The sequence below is a fragment of the Sander lucioperca genome, chromosome 6, assembly GCF_008315115.2.
Source record: "Sander lucioperca isolate FBNREF2018 chromosome 6, SLUC_FBN_1.2, whole genome shotgun sequence".
NCBI classification, from domain to species: Eukaryota; Metazoa; Chordata; class Actinopteri; order Perciformes; family Percidae; genus Sander; species Sander lucioperca.
In genome coordinates this window covers 31,051,013-31,068,261 of record NC_050178.1, presented here as the reverse complement: position 1 = coordinate 31,068,261, position 17,249 = coordinate 31,051,013, and the positions used below count along the sequence as shown (strand labels likewise).

Below are 17,249 nucleotides of genomic sequence, written 5' to 3'. Positions count from 1 at the left end.
CTTACGAATAATACAACAGCATAACACTATATTAATTCAAAGCTGAAGTAGGCTATGTTGCTGCCGTGAACGTTTAATGCAGGAGGACTGTATGTATAGCACTTCTTCCCCCACTTCTTTTTTCCACCAAAGAAAATAAATAAGTCAGGGGAATAAGCATAGGTAAACATACTGTAGTTCTGCCAGCATATATTTAGTCATTCTAATGATTTTTAATAGCTGCGTGGTGTGCAATAGTAAAAAGAACATTTGCTGTGCACAGTGGGCACAGTCCAGCACTTAGCAGCTGAAATGTGAGATGCTGCCAAACTGCACACTGTGTAGAGTGACGTAGCTCTATAAGATCTATAATAGTCTTTGCTTTATTGTGTTGGGTAGCAGCAGTGCGTCGCAGCTCGTTGTGTGCCTCTGCGCTGTGATTGGCTAAGGCTGCAGCGATGCTCTCCGCATCCGGCCCCCACAGCCAGGACAAGAGGGAGGGGAGCTGGAAGCGCGGCCGGGAAATCATCACAACACCGGGGGTTGGGGGGGGGGGGGGACAAAATTATCTGTTTCACCTTTTTCCTCATCTGGAAGAGATGTCTAAACTCACCATGTCTGCGGAATCAGAAGCAGCTGCTGTTACCAACTCGTGACTGCTTCTTTACGTCCTAAGACAGCGCTGAGAGGCTGATTAGCCCCCCGGAACTGGTGGAACTCACCTGAACACCCAGAAACACTGAGCAGGTTAACCCGAAGTCCACGAGCATGCCCGGCGACGACCCCGAGAGCATGCTGAGCTACCAGGTAAAGTACCCTTTTTAAATTTCTAATGCATGGCGCGTTGCTTTGATACTATGGGATGGCACAGACTAGGCTGTACAGAAGATCCAACAACTGTAACCCTCAGTTTGAAATGATCCAATAGAAATTCCTAATTTGCAGCTGGAATGATGGACTGTGTCATTTTCAGGAACTATTTAGGCTAATGACAGATATGATCACACCTGTTTTCTTTGACGCTGTTGTATTTCCCCATTTAAATCCACTGTTTTAAATGTTTCCGGTTTTTAACATTTTATGTTTAAGCGGACTCAATACATGTTCTCCCCAAGAAGCTAAGTTGTATTGGGTTTCGTACCCTGCAGAACGATGCTGTATGCGGATGGTGTTGTTGGTATTGTTATTCTGAGGTGCGAACACGTGCAGTCATACGGGAAGCATATCACATTGCGATGCACTGAAATACCTGAGTTATTTTTTTTACTGTTCCTCAAGCACACATATGTTCTGGCTACATTGATGTGAAATTGCAGCAGATTATTGATTATATACGGATGCATTTTAAACACATTGAAATGTCAACTGCTCGTCCTGACAGTCGCGTGTGTGAGGAATAACAAGCAACGGGACAGTTTGCTGGGTTTTCAGATGGCTCTTTGCTTACACGGCTTGTTATTTTCTCACTTACCCTCAAATGACCTTGACGCCATCCTTACACGATATCCGGTGCTGAGCGTCTACTGCCATACATGTGCGTTGTTAGCCAATCCTGGCAGCAGGGTGGTCAGTCTGTGGTCAAGTGAGGTTTGAAGGGGACATTGCATGGTCCTTAATGTCTTGTTGATGTGTGATCTATTATCAAATCCTGGGTCAGCTAAGAAGTAGGACAAATGGACCATTGAACACACCACTATTTCAACTGACATGCAGTAATGTTTGTAGAGCTTCATTATAACTACCATGCATGATCACAGTTTAAAGGACTGAATGTAGCCTACCACAACAGAGTCATGTCATCATGGTTTATAATAACATCCAGTCTGAGGGCTGGAGACAGATGGAGAAAGACCAGAGGTGAGCTGGGAAGTCTCTTATATGATTAAACAGCTGAAGGGCCTCACTCTTCAAGCATTAGGGTTATGCCAGTTTGCAGTCACTACAGAAATCTTCTAGGTTTGTCTCTCCACCATTTCTGTGACAGTCTGGTCAGTCAGCATGGACCGGGTTCTTTGCCATTCTCCCCACCTGCGCTGTTGAGGTAATCAGATAATTCGCTTGAGTATAAGCAGCAATATGAAGAAGTAAAATTACTCAGTTAGCCTGCAAGTAAAAGTTCTAAAAACTGTGTTGTAAAATCCACTTTAATAAAAGTGAGTGAAATATTAGCAGAAGTAGTGCTTTTTATACATTACCTGGGGATCATTGCAGAAGGACTCCTAATTAACCACAGTGTTATGTTATTGTTAATTTCTAAGCAGTACTTTGCAGCATTATTGTTGCAGGTGAAGTGGCTCTACGCTATTAATGAATCGTTAATAAATAGTTCGGGAATAATAAAATAAAAAGTTCTCTGAATCGAAGACTATAGCAGATAATGATGACTTAGTAGAGATTGTGATATACTATATTAATGAAGCATTAGGTAATGATTAGTTTATGAATATCTGTGAATCGACATGCTGACCACTCTCTTCATGAGTTGTTCCTGATTAGCTATGAATTAGCCACTGAGCGGCTCAAAACTAGTAACGGCTCATTAATTATCATTAGTTAGTCTTTTTGTGCATACATCATACTAAGTAGTTACTAAATATTCCCTCATTACTTAATGATTACCTGCACGTTACATTACTATCCCTTTTGTGCACCCTCAAGTGAAGTGGTACATCATAGGCTACTGAAGAGGTAAACGAGGAGCAAGTATTTAAAGCAAACCCCAAGAAAAGTAATGTTTATGCAAATCTAATGCCATACAGCTGCTTCTTAACTGCCAATGTGACAGTCAATATTTCTCTTTGGATGTAATTATTCTGGAAATGTTGGATACTGTTCACTGATTATTAATATTCACTGTTAAATGAGCAAGACCCCTCACAATGTGATTATCTGACTGATCGTGTATTCTCTCTAGAGCAGGTGTACAGTTGCATGCAGATCAACCTCTTTATATTGAGTTTGTATTGAGTACTTTTCAGTGTCATTGATGCAAAACTAAATAAAAAATAATGTATACCTGCACCACAGAGCAATGGATTGATAGAAGATGACTTCTTCAGTAATACTACTGAGTCTCTGTGTTTTTATAACCATACTGAGATGCTTGGAAATCAATAAGTAGAACAAACTACAAAACCAACCAAGGAGACACAATCACAGGCCATACTACAGTGCAACAACAACACAATACTGTACTATAACTGAGCCAAACTAAACCAGTGTGAAGAGTGCAGAATGACAGATGTGAGGGTCATTACATGTTTTGTTTTCATTGTTGTACATCTGAGAGACACCATCAAAATACTAGTGTTTAGTCACTACCAGCCCCGATACTGTAAGACTTTGACTCTAGTTCCAGTTTTGTAATAATTTATGACACTCCACATCATAAATTTGTCCCCCACAACACAAGATAGTAACCATTCCCCTTTTTAGTCTTTTTACAGTTGCTATTTGGCATCCCTCCAAAGCTTTCATTTTAATTAGTTTGGAGTCCATTTTGTGAGAGTGATTCATAGTTGCCTATCTGATAAATGATTGTGTAGGCCTATTTTAAAAAGCAACACTAGTTTTGTACAGATCTCTGAAGGAAAAGTCAATCTAATGTAATCAATCTTCCAGTTTCCAGTTTTCCATCTGTCAGTTGAATGTTTAAAAGTACTCAATAAACCACATGATGTTTGAAAACTATTACATTAATGCAGCCCATTCGACCAAAGCCACCATTTAATGGGATTAATTTAGAGCACACTCATTAGAGTGAAAGATACACAGGTTTAAACTCCCCACCACTCAGTAGAGCTGATGTGAGTGGAAAGTCTTCAAACAGCAGGTCCAGTTGCATTTCACATGACTACTTTTAGTTATTATATGACCAAAGAATCATCCATTCACATACATTTAAGAATTTAGTCCCTTTAATCTTTGTTTATGATTGAGCATATTTTTCAACTCTTTACGGTCTCAATTTGATTTTGCAATTGAAACTCTAAAATCTACCGTTTTATTTATTCTGCATGTTACCGTCGTTCACCCACACAACCAACTAAGGTTGCATTAATCTTTTCTGTAAAGAAAACAATTAGAGAGGGAGGAGAGGCAGATTTGTGGCACTGAAAAAAGGTGTGTGTGACTCATGTTATCCGTGGGCTGAAGCAGTCAAAACAACCGCCCCTTTCATCCTTTCTCCTGCAGCTCTCTCCTCTCACTTTTTTTTATCATTAGCGCTTCCTGTCATCCAGTCATTCGTGTTAACCCCTTCTCTAAATGTGAAACACTGTCACATGCGTCTCTACAGCAAATTAGTGATGGTGCAATGCCATGAAGGGGCCGCTGTAGCCTGCGGCTTTGGCACTGAGCGCCAACCCTGGCTTTCAGACACAAAGCCTGGTCTGGAAGTGACAGGCCCAATTGTTTGAGTCAGGATATGTGTCCCTGCTGTCAGTTCAGGGTGCTTCTGGGAAGGGATGAGAGAGGGGTCTGCTTCCAAAGAGAGGGGGCTGGCTGGTGTTGGCTTGGACAGAAACACAATCAAGAGTAGTAGCGGATGTTGTCTCAACAGAAATGTTCAACGAGTGTTATGTTAGAGGGAAAGAGATCACCGTAACGGTCAGTTGAGTCAGCAGTGACAGACACCTCAAAGGACTCTGATGCCCACATTGTGCTGCTGAATCATGGCTGCACTTTTATGAATCTACCATTCACTGTCTTGCAACGCTCACAGCTGATGTAGTTATTTTATTCATACAGAGTGAAAAACTTCATTGATAAACTTGCTCTTACAACAATATGTGCTCACACAGGAATAATTATTGCATTTTTTTCTAATGAGAAACTAGCCAGAGTCTGTGATGTGTCTTGTCAGTTATCACTCTGAATTTCAAGCCTCTTTGTAGAAACCAGCTGGCCTCATTTCTCTGAAGCTCCTCTCACAGTTCCCTCACAGTCCTGATGGAGTGAAAGGCCATTTTGGCACAGCACATTGATTGCCCCTTTCAGTCCGGAGACTGGGATGCAAATCATTGCTGCTCTATTTGTTAAGTGCGATGATTAGTTCAATGTGTTTCACTGTAATGCACTTTGACAGTACCTTGTGATTTTCCTTGAAGTTGTTGTCAAAAAAAGTTTTGAATTTTTTTTTTTAATGTAACAATTGCAGAGGAGCTTTTCAAAAGAGCTGTTCACTGGCAACACAGCCTCAATGGCTTTCCTGCGCTGCTAAATCCTGAACTCTCAGGCAACATTTATTCTCCTCTTTGGCTGGCAGTAGTCATCCCGGTCATAGATTTGGCACTATCATGTGCTTCTTTTCTTTTTTTTTTAAGATCAACTTTTTATTTTTTTTATATTTTTTTGAACATACAGAACAGACAAATACAACTGAACAAGAACAACAACCCTCTCCCACCCCCCACCCTCTGCAGTCTCGAGGAAAACAAAAACAAACAAATAAACAAAAACAAAAACAGAAATCACACCTTGCCTAGTCACTCTCCTCTAATTTTAATGATGCTGAGGTCATTAGGGTTTTTCCATAGGTCTATAGTCGATGATTTGGCTTTGTTAATCCTTGCTGTAGAGAGCTCAAGCATAACTATGTCCAGAAAATACGCCAACCACTGTTTATGTGCTTCTTTTCTCATATCCAGCCACAAGGCAGCTCCAGTGTGTGTTTCCCATGTGTGGTGGTCACACTGATATGCTTATGAAGGACAGAAACTCAAGGACAGGCAGCCATTTTGGGGCTAGCTGTGGACAGACTCTATGGTGCAGTGGCAGTAATCTGTGTGGGAAATTAATTTTGAGTCATAAACCCTCCCAAATACTGTGACTGATCCGAAGCTAGAGGACAAGTGTGGAGAAAAAAAGGGGTGCCAGGAGATAGAAACGGGCAGCAAAACACAAATGATGTGCCCTGTCAGTGGAACATCACGCACACATGCATGCTTTGAGTGATAACTTTGGTACCATGTGAGTTTTTAATTAGCTGAAGCACATACACTGATGTCACACAGGGGAGATAAAAATGATGTTTTTCCTCTCATGTCGTTCTCAGAAAAACAATTTCACTCAGTCTGTAGTTATTGTTATTGAGATGAGTGTGTGTGTGTGTGTGTTTATACACCAAATGGATCCAAATTGATGATCCGATGGTCTACCGTCCTTTCTGGGACAAACCGTTGTTAGTCTCTCTCACTCTCTCATCCATTCTTTCTTGTTGTGTGTCTATATGTTTGGTAAAGCTCCAGTCCTAATGGAGCTGACTGCCTCCAGCCTTAGCCCAAACCCACACAGCCCTAATTCACCAGCCACAGCTGCACTGACTGATAACAGTGTGTGTGTGTGTGTGTGTGTGTGTCTGTGTGTGTGTGTGTGTGTGTGTGTGTCATGTAAGAGTAGGGGGAGATTCACCCAGTGCACAGGATTGTTTTTCTTTAAAGTGGCTATAATCAATATTTTTAGAAAAAAAATAACAATGTGAGAGGAACTCGTAGTGATGAATCTGCAGAGAATGATCAGCTGAAATTCGCAAAAGCTCCGTAAAGTCGAGTCAGTTGATCATTCTCTGCAGGGCATTGTTATTTTTTTTTTTCTAAAAATATTGATTAAAGCCACTTTAAAGATTTTTTTAAGATTGTTTATAGCAACTTCACTGTTTTGTTTCACTCTCACCGCTCTCATAGCCTCATTTACTGTGGCAGCAGGCAGCTGTTTTCCGCAAGGAGGTTTTAAAAACCCACCATACATACTTGCTCAGCAGACAGACACAGTTAGCTAGCTGGTGAACATAGTGAAGCATTTAGCAGCTAAAGAGACAGATATTTCCCTCAGGAGTTGGTGGAGACCAAAATCAGAGAGTAAATATTGGACTTACAATCATTCAGGTGAAAAACAAACACGACTCCAAATGAATGCTAATGTTGCTCCGTAACTGCTGGATGTGTAAATGCGCAACTGTTTGCTAACACGCTTACCATATCAACTTAAAAGGTGATGATATCATGTCAATGTTGTGTTCACAACTCTGCTTCCAAGTGGCAAAAAAAATATTTTAAAAATTATAAGTATATATATATATATATATATATATATATATATATATATATATATATATATATATATATATATATATATGGTTATATGGTGTCAACTAACTTTACTCAAAAGTATTTTAACCAGGCAGGCTGACTGGATGATCATGCTTATTTACAAAGATGATGTTTTATAGTATTATTTATATTTTCACTTCTAGGAGCATCCCAGTGCTCAGTACAAGCTCTATTGTAGCTACTGTTAGTGAACGAGCATCTCCTCTAAACCAAGTGCTGTTTAGTGCCTTGCTTACGGACACTTTGACAGGAACATGTAAATACACATTTAACAGTACTTTCCTCTTCCATCCCTTGCATAAAAATAATTAGAAAACCATGAGTCACATTTGGTGTTTTGCCCAAGCATGACTTCCTTATTAACTGGCCTTATTTTTTACAAGGACAGAATTGTCTTGGGATAAAGAAGTGCTCAGTCATGGAAAGGGAAAGAAATCCCACAGCACTGATATGGTGGAGAGGGTGTAAAAGGAGGCCAGAAGTCAGCACCAGGCCACCCACACCTGTGAATTAAGTGGATGTCTTGTGATCCTTAAGCTGTTTTAAACTGTTGTGTGACTTATAAGTGGCTGTCTACACAGATATTAGAGCAGTTGTTTAAAAAAAAGCATCACAGAAAGCTTTTTGGATCTGAGTTTTTTGCTTCTAATAAGGTAAGACATTTATCTGCATGTTAATTCTTTTTTTCACAATTTTGTGGTAATATTAGCTCAGTTTTTAGCAGCATATGAGAGGTTGAAGAAATGAGATGTTAAAAAACAGCTTTGTTGTGCTTGTAAAAAAGAAATACAGTCTGAAATAGAGATAATATGGATACACTCACGCACACAGCACCATCCCCATCTATCACATTTCATAACTGTAGGCGGAAACCAGCAAAATTCTAAAGTGCTTTTTTGTCAATAAACTGTGAGTGGTGTTTTATCAGCCAAACTGCAGGATAACTGCTTGATCTTGCTCCATAAACACACTTACAGCAATACACACAGTTATATATGCACAGGGTAGTGCAATGTAGTTTCATGTCCTGGGAAGTTTAAATAAAGGGACCAATCACTCTCACAGGACATATGGTTTTATATTTCTCATAAGCCAGAATAAATGAGGAGACTAATAGACTGTAGATCTTTTGTGTTTGCCCCTCAGTTTTTACCCTGAAAGGGAGACTTATTGAATAGGGCTGTCATGATTCACACATCCATCGTTGAACACCTAAACACACACACACACACACACACACACACACACACACACACACACACACACACACACACACACACACACACACACACACACACACACACACACACACACACACTGTGCTGTGAGCTAATTGTGAGCTTCATTGTGGAACAATAACTATCTTATGTACTACTCTTCCATGACATTTCTCTGTATCTATTCGTTTAATCATCATGAATATATCATTTCCAAATTGATTTCTTTTTTTCATGGAGTTCAACACTCTGCAGCATTGATCATTTTCTAAGAGTGGGTGTCAGTTTTGCCAAATGGAAAGATATTACATTTTTCAAATTTTCTTTCTCTTTTTTAAATTATCATAGGATGACCACGGACAACACTCGCCACTGCACTTGAGCAAACAGCACTGCAGTGTTTTAGTACTCGAGACCGGTCTTGGGCTCAAGACCACTTTTTCAAGGTCTCTGTCTCGTCTCGGAATCGACCACATTTGTACTCGGTCTTGTCTCGGTCTCGGATGAAGACGACTCAGGATTTTATTTCAAACCGGTCAAGACCACAACTGCAGGGATATCACTAAATTGCCTGTGTATCGTCTGATTTATGTATTAAAGCTATAGTGCGTAGTTTCTGTCGCAACCATGAGGAATTCTAAGTAATGACAACAAAACTGTCGGCGCATCCACATGACACAAGTCTCACGTCATCGCGCAAGTGCCCCCATCCCTCCTCCACACAGTTACTAGTAGCCAAAGAAGACACATTACAGTTTTTGCCGATTGCTTACACACTGAAATCAAAAGTATTACACAAGTATCAAAACATTGGCCCAGATGTGTACCACTATAAGCACAATGTTAGCCTCACACTTTTTTGCAATACAATACACACAGTGATTTGCAAAACAATAAACACACTTGTATACATTAGACACAGAAGTATATCATGATGTCACTTCCTTGCAATTCCAAAGCACTGACTGTCAAATTACCACACCTATGAGCCAATCTGTGGAACACAACCATCAGGTGCGCAAACACATGATTGCTTAATTGTAGACACACCAATCAGGTTTAAGCACTATAAAAATGCAGCAGGTAAGTCTAGTATTTTCTGTACTGTATTTTCAGATCTTTCTTTTTGTTTGTTGTTGTTTTTTTACTGTAATTATAACCTGTACTGAATACAGTATATTATGTTTGTCTGTTGTTTGCTGAGCTAACAGTGTTATGCCCAATTCTGTAGTAGCATGAAAACTGGGACATTGTTTTGTTGTAATGCTCCATGTTGGCATATTGACTGATTTGGGTATATGGAGAGAAATACATTATATTTTCCTCAGTCTGCAGCATTGGTTTTGTGTAGTGTTTGGTGAACTTATTGTATATTTGCACTTTCTCTGTGTACTTCATTTGCAGTTTTTCTCAGTTGCTAAAACACTAAAACCCATTGGCTGCACAAAGTTCTCAGTTGCCTGAACTCATTTAGCTAATTGTGCAGTGTGTTGCCAATACCTTAAACCATTTCACATGGTAAAACACAATTTGCAGATCTCACTTAGACTTTTCAGCAAAACTCTAAACACATTCTCATTCTCAAAACACATTCTGCACTCTAATGCACATGTCATCCATACTGGTAAACACAAGTGGCAACAATCAAATACAAATAGAGAACACGTCATTGGTTGAACACAACCACTCAAAATTGATTTCACTTGTTTCAAATGAGGTGACACAACCAATATAAGCCAGTTCAGAGAGCAAACAGGTTGTTGAAGGTGGGAAGGAGAAAGTCTGAGAATGGATAGAAGAAACAATGTGAGAGGACGAGGACGAGTGCGTATGCGAGGTGTCAGGGCTGGATACGGCACACAACAGGCTTCTTCCCCCGTTGCCTCAGAAGGGACAATATTTCTTGTGATGTCGATGAAGTGCTCTGGCCTGACCCAGGCCAAAGACAAGAAGAAGCACATTGATCACATGTTTACTCCTTTGATTTTTGCCCGTTTTAGTATTGTATACTGTAGTACAGTACATTGTAGGCTGTATACTGTACAATGAACAAATTGTATGGCCCTGAACATTGTGCTTTCCATTTGTTACTGTAACAGTACTGACTGCTCAATAGATTTTGACTGGTTGCAGGTTTATATCAACAAAGAATTACAAGAATTACAGTATAACAGAGACAAAGGACAAGTTTGTGAGATGCAGGGTACAGTACTGTAAAAATAGGGGTACAAAAAAATTGCAAAGAGCAAAGCAGAGTAGTAATTTCTGATCAATTTTGAGCTACTATGATGGAACATGTTTTCGTTCATCTAAAGACAATGACGGAAAAATATGAAATTTGTTTTGAGATTAACAATGTACTTCTCCCTGAGAACAATATGTTTTGAACAATGTGTTTTCTATTTTTTGGTGTATTGTTTACTGACTGCTTGATAGTGTATATCATATTTATCACTTTGTTTATGATTTGAGAACAGTGTTTGATTTTGATCACAGGTAAAACTGTTTTGAGGCGAAGGTTTCATTTTGCAAGAGGAGTCAGAGGTTTTGTAAACAGTGCTTGAAGATGAGGTTTTGTGTTTAATGTTTTTGGAGAAATTGAAGCAATTTTCAGTTTTAGCAATTGAGAAAAACTGTACAGTACTCTAATCACTGAGAAGTAGAATTGCTAAAAGTGCAATTATAGTGCAAATGTAAATTAGTATATCGTTTTTGCAAGAGTGACTACAACACTTGCAGCACTGTTTCTGAGAACGCCTCTTTACTGGGATATTAAATCTGCAACATCCTGCAGCACTCTGCCCACAGCAGCAATCCTGATAGATGTGAATCTCTGCTAATTTGATTTGATTTGATTTCCCTTTGACAGTAGAGCCTAGCACATTCTCCAACTGACACAAACTCTGTTTACCTCTGACGTGTGTGTGTGTGTGTGTGTGTGTGTGTGTGTGTGTGTGTGTGTGTGTGTGTGTGTGTGTGTGCGTGCGTGCGTGCTATCGATGTGTGTGCATGACTGCCTGTCCTTCTCTGCCACAGACAGTCTGAGAATAGACTGTCTGGAATTTGATGCAAAAAAAAGAAGCTGTTGCTGGTTTGGCCAATTAGTGGCTCTGTTACATTGTAAGAAGTTTGTCTTTAACATGACACTTCTGAACATAATGACCCTTTCAGGTTTCCTTTGACAGACTGATCTTGAAGGGCTGAAGGTGTTCTACAAAGTTAAACTTTTCCATGAAAACAATATGGCCACTGGAGACAAAGGGCATTGTAAAAAAAACCTTGTCATCTTAACTGAATATCACTGAAAAGAACAGAAACATTATACTTACATGTGTGTCCTTGTGTGTGTCCATCAGAGGCCAGATGAGGAGGTGGTGGTAGACCAGGGAGGGACCAGCTCAGTACTGAACATCCATTATGAAAAGGAGGAACTAGAAGGTGAGTAACATGTGCAGGTGGAAAACTAAGTAACAAACTGGTTTATAATAATAATTATTATTAATGAAGAATGATTTCTTTCAACAAAATCAGGTCTGCACACAGTTCCAAAATAAATACTTCTAAATGTTTCTTCTTTCAAGGCAGCATTAGATTGAAACCTATGCAGACCTCCTTTGTGCCCTGCAGTGAAGTATTTTTGTTCTTGCACCTAAGTATTTTTGCCATTCAGTCTCTTGTTATCACAACAGGTTGCATTGAACACTGAATGCACTGATGATAATTGGCGCAAATTGAGACCAGTGTGTTGTTCCATCTGGAATACAGAAATATGCCAGTTTTATCCTCATCTAATTAGGATTTTATATTATCTCATCAGAAAGCCTGAAATTAAATGTAGGCCTACTTATGTATGTATTTATGGAAAGTGGACAAGATTACACAAACACCACGACCCAACGACAGGAGAGTCATATAGGCTGGGTGTAAACAAATTCCCAATGAGTTCTACAGTATGTATCATCTTTAAAAGAGGTCTGATAATCAGACAAACGTCTTTGAAAGTAAATTGGACAAGCTGCAGTCACATGTTGCCGAATTAACAGGAGGTAAACTTAGCCTAAGTCGCAACCTTCATCAGATAACTTGCCAAGAGGTTCATTGTGAGACTTCTTTAAGTATATTTACATATACACAGTTCAGGAAGGCCTGAAGCTTATCTAAAGATAACAGATTGCTTTATTCATATATAATAAATTACTTTTTTTAAAGATTTTTGGGCATTTTAGGCCTTTATTTCTAGCTTAGACATGAAAGGGGAGAGAGAGGGGGAATGACATACACCAAAGGGCCACAGGCCAGAGTCGAACCTGCGGCCGCTGTATCGAGAAATAAACCTCTATATATTGGCGCCTGCTCTACCAGATGAGCTAACCAGGCGCCCAATTACTTTTTTTTTTATTTTGTCCTCTCCTGAATTTGAAATTACTGAACTCCCCAGAATCTTTATGGCCATTAATATGTCCATGATGGTGTTTTATGTTTTTTTTTCAATGCTCTGTTGAGCTGTATTTATACTAAATAAACTTTAGTTGCACTTAAATGACTCACATGTCTACATATTTATTTTAAAGTAAATCCTGAAACTAAGTATGTGTCTTGCCTCTACGTCAGGCCACAGGACTCTGTTTGTGGGGGTTCGGATGCCCAGGCAGAGCCATCGTCACCACAAGACCCACGGCTCCCGGCACCGCAAGAGAGACAGAAGGGCAGGAAGCATCGCAACTCAACAGAGCGAGGATAGTGAGACAGCCACCTCCAGTCATGGTAACACACCAAACCTCTTCTTAGGCTATGCTGATCCAGTATTTCTTTTGGCTCATCTAGTCATTTATCAGTCAGAGAGATGACAAAATAGATGAATCAATGTAGAGCGTGCATGCATGGCCTACTTTCACATCCACCTCCCAGAGAGGAAGTAGTTGTTAAACAAAGCCTATCAATAGTGTGGGCACACACATACAGCACCCCAGGCTAAAAAAGAGCAGGAACTAGTCAGCATGTTGCATGTGTGTGTGCATGTGCTTTGGTATATTTCTGTGTGTGTGTGTGTGTGTGTGTGTGTGTGTGTGTGTGTTTGTGTGTGGACCCAGTAGTCATTTTTAAATACATGTAATGACAAAGTAAGCAGTGTGTGCTTGTGAAAGTTTTTTTGAGAACCACATTTCACCTCTTGTTGCTCCCTTGCATCCTCTTGTGTCAACAGACACACCGTCCCAGCGGGTCCAGTTCATTCTGGGCACAGAGGAGGATGCTGAACATGTGGCCCACGAGCTGTTCACTGAGCTGGATGAGATCTGTGTGAGGGATGGCAAGGATGCTGAGTGGAAGGAAACAGCCAGGTCAGGATCTCCTCTGGGAACTGTTGGCAACAATGCTTGGCAATAGCTCTTCTGACAGCCCAGCAGCTCTACAGCTGTATTGTTACGAAGAGAGACGTGTAGTTACATTTAAAGCTCAGTGGATAATTTTTTGGTCAGTTTGCTCAAAGCTCCAAAGAGAGGAGTAACAAAAAAAATACTGCTGTGATCTAATTCATTCTGGTCAAATGCCAAAGCTCAGTTTCACATGCTGATGTCAAACCTTTCTCTCATATTGTGTGGTTAATATTTATGTCAACAGCATTTTGCCTGGGAGGAAAGAAAAACATATTTCTTTTTAAAGGGGTGATAGAATGCAAAACCGAGTTTACCTTGTCATAGTTGAATAACGACAGTTCGGTGGGTAAATAGGACATACATAGAACCTCAAAATCCCATTGACACCTCTTTCCTATGCAAATCTCACAATTTGAAACTGCCTCTGAAAACGGGCAAATCCCAACGAAGCTAATAGTTGACTTAATTTGGCTCTGGTCTGTACCTTTGTCACGCCCCAAAATTTACATAACTATAGACCACTGGTCTGAGACCAGCTGCTCTTCTAAATGTAGGTCAAGTAGATGTCAGACACTAGTTTAGCTGCGAGCTTTGCACTTCCAGGAGAATTACAAAGAAGAACGTTTGGAAGTTTTTCAAGGATACTGAAAATGAACCACGGTCGTAAATGCAGTGTTCCAGACTGTACAGGGAATGCTGATACTTTTCACATTTCATTGCGAGCTGCCGCCGGTCATGGTGCTCTAGGTAAGCGGTAGTTAGTGGTTAAGTTACCCCAGAAAAGATGACTGTGCGCTGGGTACAGAGCACCATGCTGCCGGTCGTGGAGCTCCGTCAGGTCAGCGGTAGTTGGTGGTCTAGTTACTGGGTAACTGCGAGTGTGGCAGGCATGTTCCCTGATATTAATACATTTATTTACAACACGGGCAACGGCCACAGGCAACGGAGCGGGAGTTGTGGATCTAACGCGGCGGCGCAGAGGACTTGCAATGGGCGGTGCACTGCTGGAGCTGCTGCTGCTGCTGCTGCTGTTGTGCTGTTCTCGGTCTGTGTGCCTGCGGGCTTCACTCGCCGCTAAATGTCCCCGTGCTGAGACACTGAACTAGTTATGTCCCAAGGGTAATGTTACAACAACACTAGTTGTAATGAAAGTGTCGAAACATTGGTGTGTGTGTGTGTGTGTGTGTGTGTGTGTGTGTGTGCGCGACACACTGGAGAATGACTAAACTGTAACTAAACTGTGTCTCTCGTGCTTTGTACAGTAACATTAGTTGATGAGTTTAGCGACCTTTTTACAAAAGCGACTAGCGACAAATCTGGCGACTTTCTGTAGAAAAGACGCCAGTATTGTCGAGCATGCAAGGTAATTCTTATCTGTGGCTGCCAAAACAGTCACGGTCTCTCTCTTCTGTTCTGTGAGGAGCAGAGGAGCCGGCAGCGCCTTATGCTGAGAGGAGCAGCCCCTCCCCTCTCTTCTCATGTTGCAGCAGCATGCGTCGTTGTAAACCAACCAATCAGTGTGCAGCTCATCTAAATATTCATGAGCATACCATATAAAGGAGAAAACCTCTTGTTTCTTTCTAGTGCTATTCCACAGTGTTGCATCAGGGCGCATAGAACAGCATCCGGGCCATTTTCAGCCTAACCAATGTTACATACCCTATTAGGAGACCTTAAGGAACAGTGTGAAATACCCTATATAATCATTCTATCACCCCTTTAAGCTCTAATGCTCCTTTCTCCCTGTCTGCACTGAGTTGATCTGGGCCTGTATTGATCAAAGCTCTAAGTATTAAACTTAAGAATGCTCTGAAGACCCATCATGGGAGTATCAAGTTCTTAACACACATCAATCAAGCAACTCACACCTACTTACAGCAAAGTGTAGGATTAGTAACATGTTAAGAACAACACATGATTAACCATGTAGGAATAGCCAGTCAGAGGCAAGGATTTAATGCTACATCTGCAATGTTTTTATTTGTTTTTATCCTTTGATTTACTCAGTGATGTGTCTGCAACAACCTAATTTAAATTATTTTCAAAAAGTTAATTTTGTTTATGTTAAATCCTTAGTATTCTCACCAGCATTTAATATATCTTATATATTTCTAATATAAAATAACAATTCATAAATAGGGATTGAATAATGGGAAAAATGGCTGAAATGGAAACTAAAAGAAAAGCAAACAAAATCAATGTCAGCGTTATTCTTATTGCTGGCAGAAAATGGTGTTTGACATGTTCAAATGAATTGCAAATAATATGATAAATCTACCCCGCTGCTGAATGATATATATTGCTTTAGATAGCCTTCATCATGACCAATGATATTTTATACAATCACTCCAGATGTCTCAAAAGATGTGTGTTGTGTCTTTGTACTGCAATCATCTGGGATCTATTCTCAACTGACTTAAGAAACCTCATGAACTCTCCTGAATTTAAGAGCATTTTTAAGTTGTAATGAAATTTGATGAATAGAACTTAAAAGATGAAAGTAACAACACTTCACACTTACTTCTACTTGCAAACGTCTCGCCTGTTTTACCTTACAGGTGGCTGAAGTTTGAGGAAGACGTGGAGGATGGCGGGGAGAGGTGGAGCAAGCCCTATGTCGCTACTCTCTCCCTCCACAGCCTGTTTGAGCTCCGCAGTTGCATCATCAATGGCAGTGTGTTGCTTGACATGCACGCTGACAGCATCGAAGAGATTGCAGGTGAGACATATATTAATATCTCAGTACCAGAGCGCTATCTATTCCGAGAGAAAAAGAAGAGCTCTGTTTGAACAATTTTTCATAAGGACATTGTAAGAAATCAGTTTTTGTCATTGGTGTTAGTGACAGGTGTCGCTTCTTCAAATGGATATATGATTCCACAATTTGTTTTCCTGTCTTTCTCTTTCCTGCTCTCTAAACTTCTTGCTCCTGTCGAGTACATTACATTTATTGATATAAAACAGACTCCATATCTCAACCGAGATGTTCACTGGATGTCTGCTACAAATCGATTTATCCTCATAAGAGAGGAGACACACATGCAGTACAGGCCTGCGAGGAGCATTATCATCGTGCTGGATGCATAAACACATAAACAGACACACAAGTTGTCAATCATAGAGATGTAAACATACACAAGCACTGTCCAGTGTCATTACATGTTGCAACCCTGTACCAGTGGCTGTGAAGCCTCAGTTTGTCTCAATTAAGCTGAACTAACTGTACGGTTGCTCTGAGGTTGTTTTCCTGGAATATTGCAGCTAAACTTCTGTTGAACCTGATTTGCATTTCATCTACAATTTGCTAAAGCTGCTGCCACAGTTCAAGTTCATTTGCATACAAGTATGCAATTACGTTGCACCTGTAATTTGCATGCAAGCACACGATTGTATAAGCACTGCCCATGTACGTCCAATGAGTAAGAAAATTACCACAGTTCTAAACCTGACAGATAGATGATTTTATATACAGTACAAATAATAATAATAATAATACATTTTATTTAAAGCGCCTTTCATGACACCCAAGGTCACTTCACAAAAAATAGGTCGTCAAAATTATAGTCATC

The 17,249-nt window shown here is 40.2% G+C and overlaps 1 protein-coding gene across 3 annotated transcripts in view; it reads left to right on the top strand.

The window, feature by feature from the left end:
- The first annotated feature begins 471 nt into the window (after positions 1 to 471).
- The window catches only part of slc4a8 (solute carrier family 4 member 8), a 34,630-nt gene continuing 17,852 nt past the window's right edge, over positions 472 to 17,249 (top strand). For all 3 annotated transcript variants that reach the window (XM_031321362.2, XM_031321355.2, XM_031321343.2), the window contains exons 1-5: positions 472 to 786; positions 11,662 to 11,743; positions 12,917 to 13,069; positions 13,509 to 13,644; positions 16,239 to 16,399. In XM_031321362.2, the coding sequence (XP_031177222.1) occupies positions 748 to 786; positions 11,662 to 11,743; positions 12,917 to 13,069; positions 13,509 to 13,644; positions 16,239 to 16,399 (571 nt within the window). In that variant the 5' untranslated portion in view covers positions 472 to 747. The remainder of the gene's footprint in view (positions 787 to 11,661; positions 11,744 to 12,916; positions 13,070 to 13,508; positions 13,645 to 16,238; positions 16,400 to 17,249) is intronic.